General features: G+C 41.2%; 2 protein-coding genes across 4 annotated transcripts in view; both read left to right on the top strand.

Moving 5' to 3' along the window:
* LOC308089674 (parvalbumin beta-like) overlaps nt 1-24,566 on the top strand; it is a 238,267-nt gene that overhangs the window by 85,768 nt on the left and 127,933 nt on the right. The gene's annotated exons all lie outside the window — the stretch shown is intronic.
* Nucleotides 1-24,566, top strand: part of klhl13 (kelch-like family member 13) — a 111,541-nt gene that overhangs the window by 18,689 nt on the left and 68,286 nt on the right. The window contains exon 1 of one of the 3 annotated variants that reach the window (XM_080435420.1): nt 4,477-4,576. The exons of the other annotated variants lie outside the window; for them this stretch is intronic. Within the exon in view, the coding sequence (XP_080291546.1) occupies nt 4,566-4,576 (11 nt within the window). The 5' untranslated portion in view covers nt 4,477-4,565. Of the gene's footprint in view, nt 1-4,476; nt 4,577-24,566 lie in introns of those variants that run through there. 3 annotated transcript variants of the gene reach the window in all.

Below are 24,566 nucleotides of genomic sequence, written 5' to 3'. Positions count from 1 at the left end.
TTTTAAACTGTGTGTGTGTGTGTGTGTGTGTGGCAGTGTTTTTTTTTTATTGAAGATTTTGATATAAATGGTAAATGCATTTATGTAGCACCCTTAATTATCCAAAGAGCTTTTACAATGTACAATACATTCACCCATTCACACACACATCCACACACACATTCACCCATTCACACACCCATCCACAGACCCATCCACACACACATTCACCCATTCACACACGCATCCACAAACCCACGGCAGAGCAAACCAACCATTCATGGCACCAACCTGCTCCGTCGGAAAAAAGATAGTTTCCAGGGGAAACAAACGGGTATGACGGAAGCTCCGCCCCTATAGACACTCTCTGCATTAGGTCGTTACCAGGCTCTTCTCTTCACAGATGAGTAAAGGCTGGGAACGAGGCTAGGAGCAGTTAGGGGTTCAGTCAGTGTCTTGCCCAAGGACACTTTCACACTTTGACACAGGGGGAGCAGGGGATCGAACCTTCCCGATTTCCCAAGTGGCCGTTCTACCTCCTGAGCCACTGCCGCCCATGTCGTGTGTATTGATTGATTAATTGATTGAAACCTTTTATTTATTCTCAAAAAGAGCATCAAGGTCTACCCTCATGTGCAATGCTGTCCACACACACACACACACACACACACACACACACACACACACACACACACACACACACACACAACAATTAGGACGCATACTGATCTAAAACACAGAAACAGTTAAAAACAGTTACATAGTGACTCTTAGTGAGTGGGAGATTTGAGAGCAGGTTATTACATTGTCCATAGGAAATCGGGGCATTATGTTTTTAGCGCTAGTTGTAGATTGTTTCATGAAAAACTGGAGCATTGTAGCAGAAAGCAGATTAATCCCAGTTCAGACTAAACATGTGGAACCTGTTATTAGTGAGGATTTTGACGTGTGTGTGCATTATGACAATGTCTTCTGTATAATGTGTGTGTGTGTGTGTGTGTGTGTGTGTGTGTGTGTGTGTGTTGAAGATATTGATGTATGTGTGTGTGTACTGCAGTGGTGGACAAATTACTCACATTTTTTACTTAAGTAAAAGTATCAATACCACAATATTAAAATACGTGTTCAAAATGTTACTTGAGTGAAAGTACAAAAGTATTCGCATCAGAATCTACTTAAAGTACCAAAAAGTTAAAGTGCTACAATGTTTGAAAATAGTAGAAATACAAGCTCACAACGCGTCGCATCGCGACGCATTGTGAGCTTGTAGATCTGCTATTTTCAAATAGCCTATGTATAAAATAGGGCTAAAGCGGTTAATGTATGTATTATAATATAGCAATTTATATCTGCAAAGTAACTAGTAACTAAAGTCGCCCAATAATTGTAGTGGAGTAAAAGTACAATAGTTGGATCCGAGATGTAGTGGAGCAGAAGTCAAGTACTGCAATTTGGAAATGCCTCAAAACTGCACTTAAGTACAGTACTTGAGTAAATGTACTTAGTTACTTTACACCACTGGTATGCTGTATGTGTATATGCGCGTGCATGTGCCAGCCTGCAGCGAGCCCACCCTACAGTCTATATATAGAGCAGTTAGCTGCCCGCGGTGCAGGTTTCATGCTAGCAGCGCGGGGATGCTGGCTGTGGCCATAGAACTCACTGGAAGTCAGTGCAAAGTCATTGGGCTTTATCCTTCATTCTTACAAGTCCTTTATTTTTATTTTTTAAAGCAACTTTCATCCTTGACACTCCAGGACACAGACATACATCCATTCACACACCTTACAGTAGGTTGTTGGGATGTAGCTGTTTTTGGGGTAATACTGTGACGTATAGAGAGAGGATGAACCAGATATGGGCTGATGGAGGGAAAGGCATTTTTCTTATTAACCACTCAAGCCCTATTAAAAACAAAACAATAGTGAAAAAGTAGCTGATTGGTTTTTTTTGGTGTTTTATCAAAATGTCTTAATGTTTTTTAAATAAAAGCCTATTTGTTTTGTTTTTTGTCACATTCCTAAGTCGGTAATTTGACCCGGGTGGCCGGTCGGTAGGAGACCAATTTCGATCTCCATTAAGCTAGTTTCTGTTCTAGCTGCTGTATCTCATATAATAAACATTCTGGCTGTAACCCATATAGCACTTATTGTGTTTATAATTGTTGTAGTAATTCTCTACATGTAATGGGTAACTAACTAAACTGCCTGGACAAAACGCCAGACGTCACTCAGAGCCACAGACACTTTCACTCGCCATTGAAGAGTATTTTAAGTAATCAAAGTAGTAATTATTCCTGCAGGGCAAAAGCCTGTAATGGTTAAGTTTGCACTTAACCAGATGACATGTGGCCCGTGTTGGTATGGGTCATATACACTACATTTGTTTGTTTTGATTGATTTCAAGGTGTAGATCAGTGGATAGACCTTTATCTATCCCGCAGGGTCAATTTCAAGTTTCAGCTTCACCCAGCCTATGGCTGCTCAGATGGTCATGGTGAGGGCTGGGTGGGGAGCTGTTAGTGAGGGGCCTTTAACCCTTTAAGACCGGTAACACATCTGTGTAATTTTAAATTTCTTTGACTATTCAAAAATAGTAGATATACAAGCTCACAAGCTTTTGCATGTGCCATTAAAAAAAAATCGTGTTTTTTTTAACACAAATCTTCTCTTCTGGGGGTCCCTGTCACAGAACATTTTCAGATGGGGGTCCGTGGGAAAATATGTCCTGAGCAGTTGCTGTGTATGTGGTAGAGCAGCCCTCTAGTGGAGAGGAACATCATAACAGCTGCTGGTGGATGATGATAAAAGATACATTAACCCATTCAATATACAAGCTCATAGCTATGAGCTTGTGGATCTGCTATTTTTGAACAGCCAAAGTATTACATAATGGTTTAAGTGGTTACACAGATGCGTTCCCGGATTGAATGGGTTAACATAGATATGATGAAGGAAGTTTGCTCAGTATGGCTTTGTAAATACAAATGACTGCTTGCTGTGTCCTCAAATACCAGCTGAAATGAGAAAAATAATGTGGTTTGCTTTTAGAGCTGGCGTTTTTCAGCCCAAGGACCCCTTAGCTGAGAGAGAGATGAAGCAGGGACCCCCCCCCCCCCCACTACATATTGTATAGAATTGTGTTGCAGATCAAACTTTTTCATAGAAAGTTGGATTCATGCTAATGTGTATTTTCAGATAGTTAACCGTTGACTTTGTACTTGGTCTGCTCTTTTCCCCTCTACACCACCAACACTCAGAAAATAGCAGATTTGCAACGCAAGGCGTTGTGAGCTTGTAGATTTGCTATTTGTGGCTAATGTTCCCCATCACACAAATATTTGCGGTACCCCCTGTAGTACCTCTGAGGATCCCCTAGGGGTCTCGGACCCCCTGTTGAAGACCCCTGCTTTAGAGCATATCCGTGGTCATAATAACGGAGACATTATTAACAATAAGAAGCACAAATCGATCATTTAGCTTTTATTAAAATTGTTAATTTGTTTAATGATGAATTAAATCGATAAGTTTGATTAACGGTTGCATCCCTACAGTAAATGAGTAGGCTCTAAAACCTAGAGAATTGGGGAGGTGGGGTCCGGGGACCCCTAGCGGTCCCTGACGGGGTTCCTGAGGGGTCCCCAGCTAAATAATTTAATATAGCATCAAAATCTGTGTAACCACTTTAACACTTAATATATATCGGGTATTTGAAAATAGCAGATCTACAAGCTCACGTGTTGTGAGCTTGTAGATCTGCTATGTTCCCAAAATACTTTGAAATATTTTCGAAACATTTGAACACAAATGTATTATGTGGGTCCCTCGCATAAAACATTGTCAGATGGGGGTCTGCGTCCAACCACATATTAACTATAGTGTGTACAGTTTCAATGTACAGATCATTTATTTTTTGGTATTATACTGTTTAGACTGATGATAGGTTCTTGGTTTACCTATGATCATAGATTACTGTTTCTATGCATTTGATGTATCGCCTCGTGTTTTCCTTGTTTACTGTAAATCGCTCTGGATTAAGAGCGTCTGCTAAATAGCGAAATAGTAAATTTGGGGGTCCTTGACATGGATATTTTTGAGAACCACACTGCTATGAGTGTTAGTCAGTGTAAGCGTAGAGAGGAAGGGCAGCAGCTTGCTCCCCCAGTCCAGTCCAGTCCAGTCCTACCAGTATCATCTTTCTACTGTTGTCCCAAGCAAAAAGGTTTTTATAGACCCTCACAAACGGTCGGCTGTCGGGCAGAAGCCTACGCTCCGTCAGCGGCGAGGCCAATTATAGACCACACGCCCCCGCTTACAACTGTGTAAGCAAAGCAATGAGCATGCCTGTTTAATTCAAGGGAAGTGTGCATAGCAACTGTTAATCAAATTAGTTTAGCCTCAAGTGGTGTTTATTATTGGGCCGCCAATTTTAGTCCCCGATTTTTGACGACCGCTTTAGAAGGACAGCCTGGGACCCCCGTGTGTCCGATGCAGACAGAGTCACGGCATGTTGGGTAGCGCGAGAACGTCAATATTACTCCTTTTTATTCCACCGGGAAGTTTGTGAATGGACGACGAGTAAATAAAATGAAAATATTGTAAGTTAATAACACAATTATGCTGATGATGCATGTAGCTGGATAGGCTATTAGTCGTTTGTTTAACTTGTGCATTTTGTTTTTGTTCTGTTGGTGTCATTTTACCGCTAACTAGTGTTGGAATGGTACTAATATTTTTGCATCATGGGTAGGCCGGTCACGATTTATGATGATATTTGTCAGACAAATAATTGTGTGTTTTTGGCATTGAACATTGGGAACGTATTAATACAAATGGAATCTTCGGCTGGCTTTTGGGTTTCGTAAACAAAGGTTGTGCTGGGCACATATATGACAAATAACTTTAAAAATAAATACATATTTAACATCCTGACTTTCAATTAAAAAAAAAACATGGAAATGGATGATCTTGTAGATGCTATTATATTAACATGTTTGGAAATGTACGAACACGTTTCAACATGGAAACCATTATGACTATTATTATTAGTGTGGTTGCCCTAACAGGGCAACCAGACTATAGTACTCTTCCCACTTTCTTTCATGTTTATTCTAGATAAACTTTATTTTGGCGCGCTACTCCTCCCACAGTTTATTTTTCCCAATTTCTTGCCATATATAAAAATGACCGGCTTCACCGGGAATCGTGTGCATCCATTTTGCTAAGAGATTGGTTACATAGTTTAACTGATATTTATTTATTAGTGCATTCAATTTCCCCATCGACTTTAATGGGAAAATGAAAACTCCCATTTAAGTATGTTTTTCTCAGAAACCGTAAAGGCTAGAGTTACAAGACTTGGAGGGGAGGTTTATAGTTTAGTGCAAACTTATTAGAAAAATAATTACACCAGTCGGCCTCATGGTGGCGCTATAACAGCCCACTTTACGTTTTGGCCTATAACTCTTGAACCGTAGGTCGTAGAATAATTTTTTCCCCCTAGATTGCTTGGGTCATGACGCAACTCCCCCATATAGGCCACGCCCATTTGCGTCTGGATAGATTTTCCACCATTTTGAATTTTCTTCAAAACACACTTTTAGCTCCTCCTCCCACAAATGTTGTCTAAATTTCACAAAAATCGGTACACATGAGCTCTGAACTTCCAAAGTTAGTGGGAGGGGCCTGTTTTACAAAATCATGAACGAAACGTCCAGTCAATCCCAAATTTGAATCACATGTAAGGATGGTTTACTCAACAAATCCCCAAAAGCATTTCCACTTTGATCCATAGGGGGCGCCACAAATGCGCAAAATCTAACCGTTTGATGCAAAAACATTATTTGGGGGGGGATCAATCCACTCAAAATGAAACGCAAGTGATCTCAGGAGTGACGTGACAATGTAATTGGCGCAGCCTCCGACGGTATTCCTCCCGGCGTATTCCTCGAGTCCCGGCGGCCGCCACCCGCGAATGGCGTCGGCGCAACCACACTTTGCAATTTCCCAGAATTGCGAATATTCTAGTTATTATTTTGCATATTATGCAAAATAATTGTGACTATCTAAAATAATTGCGATTAGGCGATTTATTATGTAATAATTGTGCTAGGCCTAATCATGGGCAGATTCTTTTTGGGGGGGACTCTTAACACATTCCATGCCAGAGTTTAATCTCATAATGTACTCACCAGTGCCAGCGTTTTATTGTTGTTTTTTTGTTTTTATCATGTCGCCACAGACCTCGCTAAATAAGTTAAAAGTGCGCGTTCATTTGGTTCTAAACACACAGCGGATCCGTGAGAAACGTCCAGCGAAAACAGTTTCCAAATGCGAGCCGCCATCTTGAAGCTACAGCCGATACACGCTAAACAGTGATCAGCGAGGAGAAAAACAACAAACCGAGAAAATCGAGTTTTAAACAGGATCCCAGACAGGAAGCGGATACGATCGAAAAAACCGGAACCCGAATAATTCCGTTTCCGACCGAAAACCGGAAGCGGAAATGGATCAAAAAAATTCGGAAAGTGCACCTTGGGCGATTAACATGGGAATCGGCGGTTCGCGTAGATCTACGCGACTGGCACGCTGCGGCTTTAAATAGGTTCGCGTAGATCTACGCGATTGGCATTCAATGTGTTAAAGGGGCCACACCATGAATTAAAAAAATATATATTATATATAAATATTGCCCCCTAATACGTTTTAAACAGGTTGTAAGCCTAAAAAACATCCAGATATTTTTTCTCACAATCTGACTGTCATTCCAAGCTTTTTCAGCTGCAATACCAAAACGTCCTTTTGGGCAGGGGGGGGCTACTGAGCAATTCTGTCTGGCCATCATCAATGCAATGGCAAGGCAAGTGATGTCACTTGCCTTGCCATTCTGAAATGGCCTGTTCAGACACGCCCATTCTGAAAATCTCTGAAATGAGAATGAATGACTGAATGTTAAAAAAAAAAATACCCCCCCCCCCAAAAAAAAAATTAAATTCATGGTGTGGCCCCTTTAATGCAAAGTGTAAAATGCACGTTGCAAGAGTTAAATGCACGTTGTAAGAGTTAAACGCACATTAGGTAGTTTTCAGTGTGTAAAGGTCCTTACACACCGGGGCGATTTTTTTTTCATGCGAATAATACGTTTTTTTTTAAAACCTTATAAAGTCAATGCAAGCGTACATGGCGCGAAAAAGCGAAGCGAAAAAGTGTCTTTTAATTATTCAGAACGAGTCCGAATTTTGCGTATATTCGCATATTCGCCGGTGTGTAACCGCCTTAAGTGTTGCATAATGAGGGCATATTAATCTAAACTAGTAAGCATTTAGCTAGTGTCCCAGGCCTAATTGAGTCTCTCATTAGCAGAGGCTGAAGAACCAGCAGTAAATTGGGTCCTATAAGCATGAATCGTCTCTGTCCGCTGGAAATGTCCAAACGTAAAAATGTCCAAACTTAAACGTAACTTTTAAGGAAACAGATTTTTTTTTGGGTGGAAATACCCGAAATAGACGATCTACAAGCTCACAATACGTCGCGATTGATCTGCTATTTTCACTACTTTTGCTTGACAACTCTTGTAGGCCTACGGGCATTAAAGTTGAAATATGCAACGTTGAAATATTAGAGCTACAAGGTGTCTGTGCGACAGCAACACAATAATCCTGCCAAGCTACTGTAGATATTAATATGTAATATAATATATGGTGTGTTTGGGGAGGATAACAAGAGATTATAGCTCCATTTTACAAGTTTATTATTCATTTATGAAACCATAGTAAGATGATTTTTAGGCCAGTTGTGTTGTGTCTTGTGTATTATCTCAACATACAGTATCTTACAGAACTGCAGAGAATAAATACTTCAGTCAGCTGTTGGTAGTACAACGCAAAGCTTCAATTTCTTGCTTCTAACAAGCTTTACAAACACTCATCAAATATCTTTTGGAATATCATTCATCACGAAAATGTCGTATACTGTATTACAGTATACTGTAATCATCAATATTAAAACAAAAAAATGTTTGAAATATTTCGCTTCATGTGCAATGCCAATCAATCTAGAATATATGAAAGTTTCTAGAATATTTGAAAGTTTCAATTTTTTTGAACCTATGCCGCGCTATGAGCTTGTAGATCTGCTATTTTTCAATAGCCAATGTATAAAATAATGGTTATAGCTAAAATCTAAAATGACACGGATGCGTTCCCGAATTGAATGGGTTAAGTATGCATGATGTAACTCCAAATATTGACGAGGATATCTTCAATTAGCTGCTTGGTTGATTAGAAATTGACGTTCCATAATATTATTATCCTTATTTACTGCACGGTGAAACAGCTCTCAAGGTCACTCTTTTAGCACATCAAATTGTAAAATCAAGTGGAAGTTGACACACACACATACACACACACACACACGCACACATAACAAATAAATGCCCTGCTGGGTTTTGTGATCTATATTGGCATAAACCTTTTGTTTGTGTTAGTTTATGGACTAAAATAGTGAAGTGTTTTCACTGTGCACTGTGAGTCTAATGAGGAGACGTTTTTGGATGATCAACAATTTCTAATCAGAAGTGCAATTATTGAAGATGACTCATTTGGAGTTTTACATCATGACAATTTAACCCATTAAAACCAGGAACGCATCTGTGTAACCACTTTAACCATTATTTTATACTTTGGATATTCAAAAATAGCATATCTATAAGCTCATAGCGCCGTGCCTTATAGATCTGCTATTGGTGGTTTTCAAAGTCTTTCATGGTCAATGACCCCCGAAATGATATGTATTTTGTTCCAGGGGGTCCTCAGCCAAATTAATACATAGGAACCAAATTGACCCTTGTGTCTGTAACTCTGAGAGTGTACAAATGGACCCTAACCAGTCCATTTGGTTCCATTTTTACACTCTCAGAGTTAAATGAACACTAATATTGATGATACAGTGTAGATGGCATATCTTTTCAAGTGGGGGTCTGTGGGCTAATATGTGTCAATTTGGGGGTCCTTGATGCGAAAAGGGTTGAAAACCACTGGTCTACATGAAGGTGTCTTCCATTCACATGTTGTTATTCATGATAAAACAGCCCATGCATGACAATATACAACACACACCAGGGTTAGGGTTAGGAGCATTTCAACAGCCTCACGTAGCCAGATAACTATTCCAGCATATCTCCCAATGATATATAGCAGCCTTTTTCATATCAAGGTCCATTATTTATTCAGCATTTGAGCCACGGAACCACCGTTTGATGAGATTTAGCCTCTCAGACCCAAGACGTAGAATATATTGTTAACGTCGTTGGGTAAGATTTTGTCCACAATTCCATCCATGCTGTATTGATGTTGGTGGCTTGGTGCCATAGGAGAGAGAACAGGCAAACAATCAAAATAACAATTACTCTTCATTCTCTAATTGTGTAGACTTCTTGTAAATTAAGTAATGTTGATGTTTAACAATAATTTAACTCTGAGTGTAAAACGGGTCAAAACGGGTAAAACAGGTTTCATTTTACACTCAAGAGTTAAAGATCTATAAGGGTCCATTTGGTTACCAACTCTCCATCATTTAGCTGGGGACCACCTGGAACCCCCTCAAGGACCACTGGTGGTCTCCTCTGGTGGCCCAGAACAGAAGCTGTCACCTGTTCCTGGTCATTTCCGTTTCACGAAGATATATGTTTAAATATCTTGGACTTCCATTTCTGCTAAGCAGCAAGGCTATATATAGCCTGGAATCCAGCCTGATTTGCTACGTTCTTCTTTTTCTCACTTCTCTACTCTAGTCTGGCCAGGGTCCTATTTCACTCGCATTTCCATTACGTAGGCAAGTCAGGAAGTGACTCTGAGTTTTACATTGGACAACACTGGTCCAGTTTCATTTTCAGACTGTATGATCAAAGCATTATTTGACAACAGCCTGGCTCACTAGAGTCTGATTTCAACCATTTCCGGTTCCTTGGGAGATTCCCTCTTAACGGTCTGATTCCTAAATGGTTCCCTTTTAACGATTCCTATATTTTGGTGCCTCACATCCCGTGTTCGATGCCCGCCGGTGGTTTCGCTACATGTCACTGCCCCCCCCCCTTTCCTGTCTAGCTTTACTGTACTATCAATAAAGGCAGAAAAGCTAAACAACAAATAGTACATATATATATATATATATATCCCCCCCAAAAAATCTCTTCAATCTCATCAAATCACTGCCAATCAAAAGGCTGGCAGAAGCGTGAAGGCTCCAAACCATCATTAAAACAGACAGCTTCTGGCTGACGGACGGCGGTGTGTGTGTTTATCTGCAGCTTGCAGATGTTGCATTATGCAAGGCTGGCTCGCCAGGCTTGCATCATCATCATCATCATCATGATGCACTGTCTGGTGTCTGTTTCATCAAACAAACACAGAGTACAGTAACGGTAGCCTATCCATGATCAAATGTCTGCCAGCCAAAACACACCGTCAGCCGGGGAAGCCAACCAGCTGCCGGCTAAAAATAAAAATAGTTCTGCTTCAATGGAGACCAGACTTCAGACTTACAGTGTCCTCCCGGTGGGGGCTCCTCACTGGCAGGTGAGTCAGTATGGATACAACAACAGTGACAAGACCGAAATGTGTGTGGAGGAATTAATTGGCATAACGACTACTTTGGGAGAAAAAAAGGGGGTACGAATATTTGGCTATTCTAATTACAAACGAAACAAAAAACCAGAACGAAAAGTTATTTAGAGGGGACACGGTGGCGCAGTCAGTAGCGCTGTCGCCTCACAGCTAGAAGGTCCTGGGTTCGATTCCCGCCGGGGACGCTGGGGCCGTGTCCTCTCCTCCGCGTCATCAGTGCCCATACCCTAGGTGGGGTTGGCGAAAGGGCCTTTCTGTGTGGAGTTTGCATGTTCTCCCCATGTCCCCTAGGGTAGGTACCCTCACAAACACATGCAGTAATTCTGGTCTCTATACTGCCTCCCCCCTGGTCAGCCTGATGAAGGGGAAAGGAACTGGTTGGAATAACGTGTTCCTTCCACGCGCTACGTCCTACTGGGTAAACTCCCCCCTGTCAGGTGATAAGAAGCGGCCTGCTCACTCATGTGTTGGCAGAGGGAGAGTAGTGCCCAGCAGAGCCGTCTGGGAGAAATGCGGGGCTCTGTGCGAAGTCGCGTGCGTGCGTGCCCCCATCCCTGCGCGATTTTTTTGGCGGTTTTGGGCGGATATTTCCGAGTTTTTGGTGGTTATTTGCGGTTATTTCTCGGTATAACTCTTACTAAACGTGAATCTGTTCACTTGCGGGGCTCCCCCAAGCGCGGGGCCCTGTGCGGCCGCACCGTTCGCACTACCCTTGGTGCGGCCCTGGTGCCCAGGATTACATAGGCAAGTTATTTAGCAGGCGCTCAGGTGTCGCAGTGGTAAAGTCCCTAGGTTAGAATCCACCCCGGTGCATCCGACTTTGTCGGGCACCTATACAAACACAATTGGCTCGTGTTCGGGGAGGGAAGACGGGCGGGTGATGATATCGGTCATTGCACGAACTCCTACGGGCTGGGGGGGGTGGGGGGGCGGCACTTTTCAGTGGGGAGGAGTGCGACGAATGCTCTACGTCCTCCTGGTGGGGGCTCCTCACTGGCAGGTGAGTCGGTAGGATACAACAGCAGTGACAACATACAGAAATGTGCGTGGGGAGGAATTAATTGGTATAACGACTAAATTGGGGATAAAAAGGGGGATAAAAAAAGGATTGGCTACTCTAGAAAAATCCAATAAAACGTGATGTAGCAATGAGGTAGCAGGCGCAGGGGGCTCGGTGTCTTGCTCAAGGACACTTCAGAAGGACATGTGGTTGTGAACGGGGACAGACACTGTCCACAGGGCCACCAGGCCCTCCTACTTTCTATTTAGTTATAATTTTAGTTGAAGGTCAAAATTAGAAAGTCTCTTTTCCCTTTTTTTCTCCTTTCATTTTTAACAACTTAACATTTATTTATTTATAGCATTGTAGCACTGTTCCACCATTTTCTCTCTTTGTTTGGGAGATGACAGGAATAATGACATCATCGATGTGGATTCTAAGCTAATGGAACTACAGTGTTTTCTCTTCCTGGAAAGTCAGAATGCTGAAACGGAAGCCATTGCTCCTGCATTAACACATCCACCGCCAGAGGTTAATCTCATAATGTACTCACCAGTGCCAAGGTGTTTTTGTTGTTTTTTTGTTTTTTTCATGTCGCCATAGATCTTGTTAAAATCCTTAAGATTGAGCCGTGAACGGTCTGTTTACATCCGCGAGATCTCCCTGTATCTCCCAGTGAAGACCGCATGTCAAACGGACTTCCATGACTGTAGTTAGAGCGGATTACGTTAAACAGTGAAATGCGAGGAGAAAAAACTACAGGAAGAGAATTGAGTTTCAGTTTCGTCTGTAGAATGGGAGCGGGCGTGATCGTCGAAACCGGATCCCAAATAATTCTATTTCCTGTCATCAAACCGGAAACGGAAGTGGATCAAAAAAATTCCGAAAGTGCACCCGGACCGCGCATGCGCGAAAAGACCGCAGCCCGTAGGACTACGGGCTCGGCGCTTAACCGTTGGATTTAACGGCCCGTAGAACTACGGGCCCGGCGGTAAAGGTGTTAATACAAATATCTTGTTTGACTTTGACATTGCCACACCTGCCTTCCTATGATGTCACTTTGTAGGCAGGTTTCTTTAACCTCCTCTGAGACTCAGTGAGTAGAACTGCTATAATGAACATTTATTGAGGACCAATTATATGAAGACAGGGTTGAAGTGGTTCCTTTTTAAAGTCCTGTTATACCAACTATGCGTGATAGCGTGTTGAACACGACTTAAGACCTTTCCTTAACCGATTCAATCCGGGAACGCATCTGTGTCACTTTAGATTTATTTGGCTATTCAAAAATAGCAGATCTACAAGCTCATAGCGCGGCACCAAGTGCCGCACTATGAGCTTGTAGATCTGCTATTTTTGAAAAAGACTTGAACATTTTTACAAATCTTCGAATATACATTTAACTGAAATCTTTGCTTCTGGGGGTCCCTGGAACAACATATTTTGAGTTGGGGGTCTGCAGACAAAATACATATCATTTTGGGGGTCCTTGACATGAAAAAGTTTGAGAACCACTGACGTTATAGCAACATAAGTTAAAGAAAAAATAAGTTGAATCCCCAGAAGCAAAGGTTTGAGTTACAAATGTCAAAAAACATTTATATTCAAAGATTTACACAATTATTTACAAAAAAAAATGCACTATGAGCTTGTAGATCTGCTATTTTTGAATAGCCCATAGACATCTAAAAAATGCCACAGATGTGTTCCCGGATTGAAAGGGTTAAAACATTCGGTACAGAGTGGAGCTCTACTGTATATATACGATCATGCACCATGCAGCAATTATCTCAATAAAATGTCAGCTTACGTAACGGTTAGCCCCCGCTGGGCTGGTTCTAACCGCCTTCCTTCCTCAACCTCATCCTCCTGCTCGCTCGCTCTACTTTGTGGGAAGATGACGATGATGATAAAAGGCAGAATAATCACAGTACGAACCCTCCTATAACACAAGTGGCACTTTCTGAATTTTAAGTAGCAAGTGGTACAAATGTTTCTCGTTGGCACCCGCGTTGCCCTCCTGTAAATGCATTAGACGGTAGGTAGCACCGCATGTAGGGAGGTTTCATTAAGTATTTATACAGTATTGTGCGGTGGCGGACAGTAACGGAGTACAATTTGATTTAAGTACTTTTTTCTTTTCTTCTTTGAAAGCATGATGGCATCATTATCAGGTAGAGGTTTGGGTTCGGTAGGTTGTAGTTACTTTGATCAAAGAACAAGCGAGCATGTCCACACAATGTAGCTCGCTTTGAGTAGCGTGTGAACACTTTTCACGATTTTCAAGAGGGCCCTGATCCAGAATAGGTTTTGGAACCACAGATACATGAGGTCATACTGTACCATCCTGGTGTCGGTTATTAAAGGATGACTTCACCCCATTTTCATTTTCAACCTATCTTCATATAATTGGTCCTCACTAATGCTCATGATAAAAGGATGAAAACAAATTCTACTGGGTCTGTGTCTCATAGGAGGGCTGTGGACACTTCAGAAACCTGCTTAACAGTGACATCATTATTAGGCAGTTTTTTTTTGTTTTGCCAAACAAGATTTCACATCTTTTATTTAGATTTTTTATGAACTTGAGAACGATGTCTTCCATTATAGCATTCTAACTTTCCAGGAACATAAATCCTGCAATTTCTATTAGCTTGGATTCCCCATCGATGATGTCACTGGTAGACAGGTTTCTGAACTGTCCACCACCCTCCTCTGAGACACAGACCGAGTAGGAAAGAATTGTACCATTTTATCATGAGCATTAGTGAGGACCAATTATATGAAGGTAGGTTGAAAATGGGTGAAGTCGTCCTTTAATGAGTGACACCAGGATGGTACAGTATGACCTCATGTGTATGTTGTGGGGTTTTCCACTTATTTTCTCACAGAAGTAATGATGAGTGCGGTTGTTGGGACACTGGGGGTAATGATAGGATTGGTTTAGGGCTTAACATGTGACCTGATCCTCACCTCACCGTCATTATAGAGACATAAATTATACCCAACAATAACCATTCAATGTAGAGCCCTATGAAAGAAAGAAGACAATACAAAAGTTGTTGGTTGATTGATTTTGTTTTATTTATTTGTATAATAAAACAAATGGTACATAAGGTAACAGCTAAAAACATAAACACCTGTACAGAGGACTGTACAGAGGACAGGTGGTCTATGTGTTAAGGTGGTCTGTACAGGGGACAGACAGGTGGACAGGGGACAGACAGGTGGTCTGTACAGGGGACAGACAGGTGGTCTGTACAGGGGACAGGTGGTCTATGTGTTAAGGTGGTCTGTACAGGGGACAGACAGGTGGTCTCTACAGGGGACAGACAGGTGGTCTCTACAGGGGACAGACAGGTGGTCTCTACAGGGGACAGACAGGTGGTCTGTACATGGGACAGACAGGTGGTCTGTACAGGGGACAGACAGGTGGTCTGTACATGGGACAGACAGGTGGTCTGTACAGGGGACAGACAGGTGGTCTGTACATGGGACAGACAGGTGGTCTGTACAGGGGACAGACAGGTGGTCTGTAGGGGACAGGTGGGCAGGTAGTGAGGCATTGCAACATGTTGTGAGCTTGTAGATTGGCTGTTTTCACTAGTTTGGGTCCCGGCACGGAGACATCAAATGTCTCTTTTGGCAAGTTTGAGAACCACTGATGTATAGAGTACTTGTATAGAGCCCTGGGGCACTCCTTAACTCTTCCAGTGCCATGCTTATTTATGGAATTTTGGCTCTGAGTGCCACAACCAAAATTAATTGTAAAAGAAAAGTGCTCAGGAGCCGAGATACAGCCTTTTTCAGTAAGAAGTTAAACAAAGAGTGAATGGAGCAGCAAATCTTCAAATTATCATATCTTGGGTTCTGAACATGTTTAAAAAAAAATATATAAAAAAAAAATATGACTTATTTTCATGACGTCTTGGCGCTCAGGGCGTCAGGCCTCGTGACGTCTTAGACGTCATGTGGCACTGAATGAGTTAACAACCACATAGGATTTAAGCGGTTAACCACTTTAAGAATGTGTTTTTAAATCCATCTCTGTTCAGTAAATGTACAGAAAAAACATCCATAAAGGAGATTTTCAGTACCTTTTTATTTTTTCCCCTCTTTGCTCTATCTTTGCCCTCATTTAGTATTCCATATCCTATGAATTATGCATACGTTTGATCCTCCAAGAATTTGGGTATAATCCGGTCTAGTATCCTATCCGTGGAGACTGTGAGACACCAAAACACACCGCGACCAAAACCAGCAGCCAGGGTGTCTTCCTCCTTTTTGATGTGGGGTTACGGAGGGGAGGAGCGCTCGTTTGGCAGAACCCAACGTCCCCACGTAGCGGAGCGTACTTCCCCTCATTCACTACTGCTGCAGGCGTTCAATAATATGTGTATAGTATGTATGTGGGCATTAGGGTTGTTGCCAGCTGTCCTCTGAAATACAGAATCGTTCCCTTACTTGAGTATTTCCAATACTTTTACTTCTACTCCACTACATCTCGGATCCAAATATTTTACTTTTACTCCACTACATTTATTTGAAACCTTTAGTTACTAGTTACTTTGTACATTTTTTTCACAAAAAAAAACTTTGTACATTTTACATTTTATTAACCACTTCAGCCCCATTTAAATTTATGCTAAACTTTGAAAATAGCCAATATCATTTTGAATTCCCTACTTTTACTTGTAAAGAGTATTTCTATATTGCATTATTTATACTTTTACTTAAAGGGATACTTCACTTTAGGGCCGGGGAAACATTTAAAAAATATATTAAAAATAAATGAAAAAAGTTATGGAAAATTCATGGCCCCCTCACGCATTAGAGTGTCCTACTAATGTGTGAGGGGGCCTTTATTTTGCCATAACTTCTTTCATTTTTTTTTAATATATATTTTTTATGTTTATTTTATGTGAAAGTGAAGTATCCCTTTAAGTAAACAATGTCAGTACTTTTTCCACCACTGCCCTTTATTGAACTGATAAGGGACAGACTTTTTGGGGGGAATCAGTCAATGACACACATCGTACAAGTTCAAACAGCTCATATCCAGCCCCATTTAATTGGAACCTCTCCCTCCGCTGTAACGGCTCAGAGATGAGGTCCCACAGCGTCGGGTGCCGGCAGGTGACGACGACACCGGCGAAAATTGGCCACTATGCATGATTCATACCTTTTTCCGCACATCTTATCCAAAAAGTAAAGGTCAGCCCCCCTGCTCTCAGATGTTATGCATTTTAGCGACCGAGAAATCTTTACCGACAGGTTGAAACAGTAATGCAACTTAACATGAGCAGTACAGCACATGCGGACGGGGGTTGACTGGCCACAGGCTGACTAAAAAAGCGATTTTAACCGCTTGTTTCAATACGGTGTGGATACGATGTGCGGAAAAAGGTAAGAATCATGCAGTGATTCTTACCGCGCTATGAGCTTGTATATCTGCAATTTTTTAATAGCCCAAAGAAATCGACACAGATGCGTTCCCGGATTGAAGGTGTTAATGACCTTTAAAGGAGAATTTTGGACTAAGGTTTTCTTACCTTTTCTATGACGTATTGATATCTTAGGATGAATGGTACAGTAGAAAAATGTCATAACTCCATCCCGGGTCCGCCACAGCTTAAAACGTAAAAAAAACATTAGGCCTTGCGTTAGATCGCATATTTTAATAGCTTTTTATTTTTTATTTTTTGATGAGATCTGACGTTCATAGTGACAGAACACTGTAAAAAAAAAAGAAGACGAAAAAAAGAAAACAAGTCTCGCTAGACGAGATTGAAATCTCGAGATTGAAATCTCGAGATTTCAATCTCGTCTAGCGAGACTTCTGTTTATCTTTTTTATTTTTTTTGGGATTGCATAGTGTTCTGTCACTATGAACGTCAGATCTCAGAACGTCAGAAAAAAAAAAAAAGCTATGAAGATATGCGATCTAGCGCAAGGCCTATCCGCGCACGTTTTAAGCTGTGGTGGACCCGGGATGGAGTTAAGACATTTTTCTACTGTACCATTCATCCTAAGATATCATAACATCATAGAAAAGGTAAGAAAACCTTAGTCCAAAATTCTCCTTTAAATGGACTTTGTGTTTTCGTACCCATGTCAGTCTCTGTTAGTTGATCAGGGTTTGTGTTGGATCCTGTGATGGGCATGACATTTAAACTGCCCCGTTGTAACTACCACCGTTAATATAGTAGGTGCACATTTAAGATGCATTCGCAACTTCTGGGGACTGTGTGCTTCACCCAGTCACAAGCTTGCATACAAGAAGGCGCTGCTCACCGATGGAGTATACTGACAGCCCACGCTGCCTGGCGGCCCTTCCCGTGAGCAGATACCGGGAAGAGAGGCGGTGTAACTACCACCCGGCGGTGGATAAAGACCCGGTGGCCATCTAGCTGTGTGTCCGCTAGCTGAGGAACAACAATTAGTCCATGAGCCAGAGCCCCAAAATTGAGCAATGATTATCGAAAGAGTGGGCAAAACCAAACCTATATTAAATTGTTCATAGGGTCAATACGAGTAAATAAATATATGATAACCTCTCCACAGGAGCAGCTTTTTCATAGTTATCACACATTTTGTTATTTTCCCCATACGTACATGACAGGTGAAAAAATGACAACATTTTAAAAAGAGTTATCATAATGAAACTTCCTGAGTTGATTACTTGCATGAAGACAATGATTTATCGTATTACAAGTTTTCTGAAATTGTATATTTAATTTTAAATATGCAAATTAGGCATTAGGAAAATATGCCTACATTTGCATAACTTTCCAGAATCAACATTGGAACATTGGACAAAGCCAGAGTCAACATTCTTATTTCATTTTGTTAAGATGTTGGAGTCAAAGGTTTTTAACGAGGGAATATTCAATATCTGGCTCAATTTTGGGGCTCTGGCTCATGGACTAAATGCCTAATTTGTGATAAAAATGTGTGATAACCATGAAAAAGCTGCTCCTGTGGAGAGGTTATCATATATTTATTTACTCGTATTGACCCTATGAACAATTTAATATAGGTATGGTTTTGCCCACTCTTTCGATAATGAAATCTTGTCTGGCTCATGGACTAAATGGGTGGACAGACGTTCGGGCTCGTGGGAGCAGCTACAGAGAGCGCTTTGACACGGGCGGCAGTGCAGGAGTGGACTGGGAACTTTATTTCCTCTGGTGGTCCAGCCTGGGATATGCTGCCCGCAAGACTGGTTGTTAGAGCGGGTTTCGACAACTTAGGATGCCCAGAAACGAGGCAGGAGGGCTGGCAGAGCGTTGTGCTGTCTCTGCTATGATTGTTAGCCGCCATGCGGAGACACTGCTGCTGGTGCCCACGGAGGGCTGGGTCACATGACATGCTTGTTGTATCATGAGGACATACTATGCCTTGACTTTGTGGATGTAACTTTCCTGCACCGTAATATTTGTGTCCTTGTATACATTTCCTTTTGTGTGGACATAAATAAATTGTTAAAATGTGTGTGTGTGCGCGTCATCTCTTATGTTGTCGGTTGTTGTTTGTCCAAGTTTGGCCGTTTGATGGTGTTTCTATTCCGTTGGCTGTTGTATTTACAACAGCCAACTGAACGTTTTAGGAATGCTGTGATGTATATCTGGAACATGAAAACAAAACCACTTGAAATGTTAAATGGCTCTATATTCTCATAGTACTCATTGCTATAGAGTGTGTGTTATCTCCAGCTCTTTATTAAACAGAAAATTATTTTTTTTAGGTCAGGATACTAAATTTGATCCATTCAAGAGAGAGAACGCATACAGGATAAACAAGTGAGATTGGAAGAGATGAAACAAACAAACAAAACAAAAAAAATCTAACTGGAACACTATACAATTGAAGCTGTTAAATACTGTTCGTGGGGATCTCACTCCTGGTTGGATACAATGTGTATCCCCACCTCATAATGTATTATTCTGTTTACTAAAGAGCTGGAGAGACGAGCAGACACAAACAATAATGACTTTACAAGCCCTTTAAGTCTTAGTTATTCATGCAGAGATGAAGAGGTTTAAGGGAGAGAGAAGAATTTCCGCCCTCACAGTTATGACGTGGTCATAAAGTGGAGAGGTGCCCATATAGCACTGAGACTAATGTGTGATTACATTACATGATCTTACATTAAAATGTGTACATGCCTGTAGCATTATCGATCTTATAAGACCGGGAACGCATTTGAATGTGTCATTTTAAGATTTCTTCCGCGCTATGAGCTTGTAGATCTGCTATTTTTGAAAATAAATCGTGGAAATGTGTGCAAATCTTTGAATGTATACATTTTTAACTTAAAATTTAGCTTCTGGTGGGGGTCCCTGGAACAAAAAATTTTTGAGATGGGGGTTTCGCGGCCAAATACAAATACTTTTGGGTGTCCTTGACATGAAAAAGTTTGAGAACCACTGTTATATACTGTAGCAAAACCTGTATCTGTCTGTAGCAGTAATGATCTTACATTAAATGTAGCAGTAATGAGTAGGGATGTCCGATATTATCGACCGATGATGATAGCATAAAACTATAATATCGGAAAATATCTGTGTCGTTTTCTTGTGATTTTATTTCGGGGGGGCTAGAGAAAGTTAAGAGTTCTTACTGGATGGTGTGTGTGTGACATGAAATGCGAGTTTAGCATAATCACAGTAATCCTTAATCATATTCCATCATATTCAAGGGCTTTTGGAGAGAGATGAGACACACTCCAGTCACTTTCAGCTTAGAGCACTGGGTTCAAGTGGTTAATGTAAAACAAAAAATAAAAAGTCCCTATCACATACAGATCTGGCGGCCTCCCTAGGGGGTCCAGGACCCCTTGTTGAAGACCCCTGCCATAGTGGTTCTCCAACATTGTGACCTATTCTGGGTCATCACGGATCTGTTTTCACAGGGTCGCAAGACATTTTTCAAAAGTTCTACAAGTTCACAACCTGATGTGGTGCGATGTGTTGTTGTGAGCTTGTACATAGACAACTTTTACTGTTTCTGAAATGGGGCTTAAGTCATCATTTCATAATGAAATTGAAAAAACCCTTGTGTGTCTACCCCTCTGTCAGCCTTATTAGTCTTATTTTAAGCGACTTTGGGCTTTCTGTAAAGTCGCTCGCAAATATTGGTGGTTGCAGGTTTTTTTGTGGCTTGTTTCTAAAGTGTAGTTGCTTATTTGGGCTTCCTTCCTAATGTTGTTTAACCCTTTAAGACCTGAAGCCGATTCTACAAATGTCTTCTAAATAAACAGTTTTTTTAAAAAAACGTATGTTTCTGTATCAGTGGTGCTCAAACTTTTTCATGTCAAGGACCCCCAAAATGATATGTAAAATTATATTTTGTTCCAGGGACCCCCAGAAGCAAAGATTTGAGTTAAAAATTTTCGCTTTAAAACAATATATATTCAAAGATTTGCACACATTTTCACGATTTAAAAACAATAGCAGATCTACAAGCTCGTAGCGCGGCATTCGGTGCCGCGCTATGAGCTTGTATATCTGCTATTTTTGAATAGCCAAAGTGTAAAATAATGCTTTTTTAGCTCAAATCAAAAAGTGACACAGATGCGTCCCAGGTCTTAATGGGTTAAACCAGTGGTTCTCAAACCCTAAGCCTTTTCATGTGAAAGGAACCCCCTAAATTAATATGTATTTGTCCGCAGACCCCCCCCCCATCTGAAAATATTCTGTGCCAGGGATTTATGTTGTAGATATGCTATTCCCCCCCCCCAAATGGAAACATCTTTACAAGCGTCTCGATGCAGCGCGTTGTGAGCTTGTAGATCGCCATTATACATCGCCCATTTTCAAATAGTCGATGTGTATATAGGTTTTAAGTGGTTTGTGTGTGTGTGTGTGTGTGTGTGTGTGTGTGTGTGTGTGGCAACCTAGTTGCTTCTTTTGGGCTTGTTTCCGTATACCTGTCTGCTTGTTTCTCTCACAGAATGTGGCAACCCTGCCGTCTAGGACAGCATAGTGTGTGTGGGTAAACTTGTGTTCACCTCTCTCCTCTTCGGCGTAACAAAGACCATAATTAGATAATGACGGGTTACAGTTACACATGTTTACTTTATGACTAAATGGAGGTGTAGCCCATAAAGCCTGCTGGTATTTACTCTATTTGTGTCTGTCCATTAAGACCGGGAACGCATCTTTGTCATTTTAGATTTATTTTTATTTTCAAAAGATTAGCAGATCTACAAGCTCGTAGTGCGGCACCGAGTGCCGCACTACGAGCTTGTAGATCTGCTTTAACTCAAATCTTTGCTTCTGGGGGCCCGTGGAACGACACATTTTGAGATGGGGGTCCGCGGCCAAATACATATCTAAAAACCCTTCTATGTCAAGGACCCCCAAAATGATATGCATTTGGCTGCGGACCCCCATCTCAAAATATGTTGTTCCAGGGACCCCCAGAAGCACAGATCGGAGTTAAAAAGTTTTAAATCGCTTTTCAAAGATTTGCAAACATTTTCCATGATTAAAAAAAGCTCATAGCGCTTTTATAGCTGCTATTTTTGAATAGCCAAAGACATCTTAAAATGACACAGATGCGTTCCCGGTCTTAACGGGTTAAGTTACCTGTGCTTCTATCTGACTTGTCAACACTGGCTTTCTGAGACGGCGTTCAATTTGTAGCAATTACGCATACCTGTGTTTGAACGTTTGAAACCTCACCCAACCTTGTTGTGGTTTCCTCTACCTTCATCCTGTTGTCTAGCCGAGAAATCAGCAGCCCATTATGTCACACACAAAAAAACCTACTTCTATGATCCTTTTAGCCCTGATGGGACCTGGGATCTCTGTCTGGAGGGAAGCCAGTGGGAAATGGCTTAGGTTTAAAGCCGGTTAAGAACAGCCATGATGGCAGGAGACACGGATGTGTGGAGATGGAGACAGAGAATGGGACGATTTCTGTTGTAATTTCCAGGTGTGTGTGTGTGTGTGTGTGCGTGCGTGTGCGCAGTGGTGTAACATTTTGATTTTGAGGAACTTTTACTTTACTGGAGTACTTCCAATGTTCAGTACTTTTACTTTTACTTCTACTCCACTACATCAGAGGCAAATATTGTACCTTTACTCCACTATTATTTGAAAACTTTAGTTACTTGTTACTTTGTACATTGTGATTATCATTACAAGACATACATTAACCACTTCATCCTTTTGCATACTTAGGCTATTTTAGCCGATCTACAAGCTCACAACGCGTCGCTTTGCTTGTAGATCGGCTATTTTCAAAGCATTTTCATGCATTTGGAAACTTGTGAAATGGGACATTCTGCTAAATGAGTACTTTCAGTGAATACTTTTGTACTTTTACTCAAGTACATTTTGAATGCGGACTTTTACTTGTAACAGAGCATTTCTACGTTGCAGTATTGATACTTTTACTTACGTACTAAGTGTGTGTGTGTGTGTGTGTGTGTGTGTGTGTGTGTGTGTGTGTGTGTGTGTGTGTGAAGTGCATGTTGAAGTGTAAATAAACACCTTACATCACGGCTGTGAGCCTGTTAGTGCCTACAGTGTTTTTCCATTGGGTGCGACTATTGATCAGGGACAGGGTTGGGTATTGATTGGTCATGCTGGTGCTAAGCCTGTAGTTTTAAAACGTTCTGTGCCACAACTGAGACTTTTCAATATTCATTGATTAATAGAGAAGCATGTTTAGGCTTAATTGAATCGAAATTATATATCAACGAATCGACGGCAAATTAATGCTATGGAGACCATTACTGAAGAGAAAAGGAAACAGAACAAAAATATATAGCAGTGGTTCTCAAACTTGTATGTATGTATTTGGCCACGGGACCCCATCTGACACCGCCCCCAAGGACCTGGGGGACCCCTCTTTGAGAACAACTGGCATATAGGGCTTAAATAGTGTTCAGTTGGTGTTTGACCAATCTGAGATCCTTAGATTGGTCAAACACACCCCCCATCACCCCCCAGGTCATTTTTGAGCAGTCCACCATTGGGCTGGCCAATGTGTCTGACCCCTCTAATGTACTGTATGCTGAGTATAGGTTACTGCTGTCAGGTACAGAGGTACGGGGTCCATGCGTTCAGCTATAATAGGTACAAGTACTCTTTTGTCCCTCTGTCAATTGCACTCCTCAATGGAGGGCAGAGAGCGGGGCAGAAGGTTTTGAGGAGGTGCTGAGGTGTTGCAATTTATATATGTTGGTTGAGGTGTTTTATTTATTATTCTGGATGGTGATGGAGACACGATATAATAACCTTGATGTGGTTTGGCTGTAAAGTGAAGGTGTTCAGATGTAGTCCAGACAGACTGCTCCTATGAAGGTGTGATGCTCACCATAAGTGTGTGTGTGTGTGTGTGTGTGTGTGTGTGTGTGTGTGTGTGTGTGTGTGTGTGTGTGTGTGTGTGTGTGTGTGTGTGTGTGTGTGTGTGTGTGTGTGTGGCCCTTTGATGATAACCAATATTAAATGCTAAATAGATTTTATTTTATAGTAGATTTTTTTTTTTTTTTTTTCACTCACAGATTACTGAAACCACTTTCAACCTGGCGTCCCTATTTTGGGCATGTTATATAAAAAAAAGTCAAAAATATGTAAATCAAAAGCGACATTTGCTGATCTTCTAGCCCATCATCTAGATCTTCAAGCCCACAACGTGACACGTTGTGGTCTTGTAGATCAGCTATTTTCGATATTTTGTCAGACGACAAAGTATAGGGTTTAAAAATATATTCTGTAACATCAACTTCACTCTTACCATAATGTGACCAGCTCTAAACAAACCCTTACCAAACCCTTTAAACGGGGTTATGTAGCCATAACCCAGTTTAAAGGGATGGTTTATATTACTTTATTATTATATTATAGGTATTGGTTTACCAATTGGTATACTGAAAAAAAAAACATCCACTGAAATGTTGTCAGCATTTTATGGTAATGCTATTGAAATGAAATCCTCCCCCCATGTGTACTG

Source organism: Gymnoscopelus braueri (genome assembly GCF_963280865.1).
Source record: "Gymnoscopelus braueri genome assembly, chromosome: 8".
Taxonomy (NCBI): domain Eukaryota; kingdom Metazoa; phylum Chordata; class Actinopteri; order Myctophiformes; family Myctophidae; genus Gymnoscopelus; species Gymnoscopelus braueri.
The sequence above is the reverse complement of the archived record's forward strand: the minus strand, read 5'-3'. Positions and strand labels throughout refer to the sequence as shown.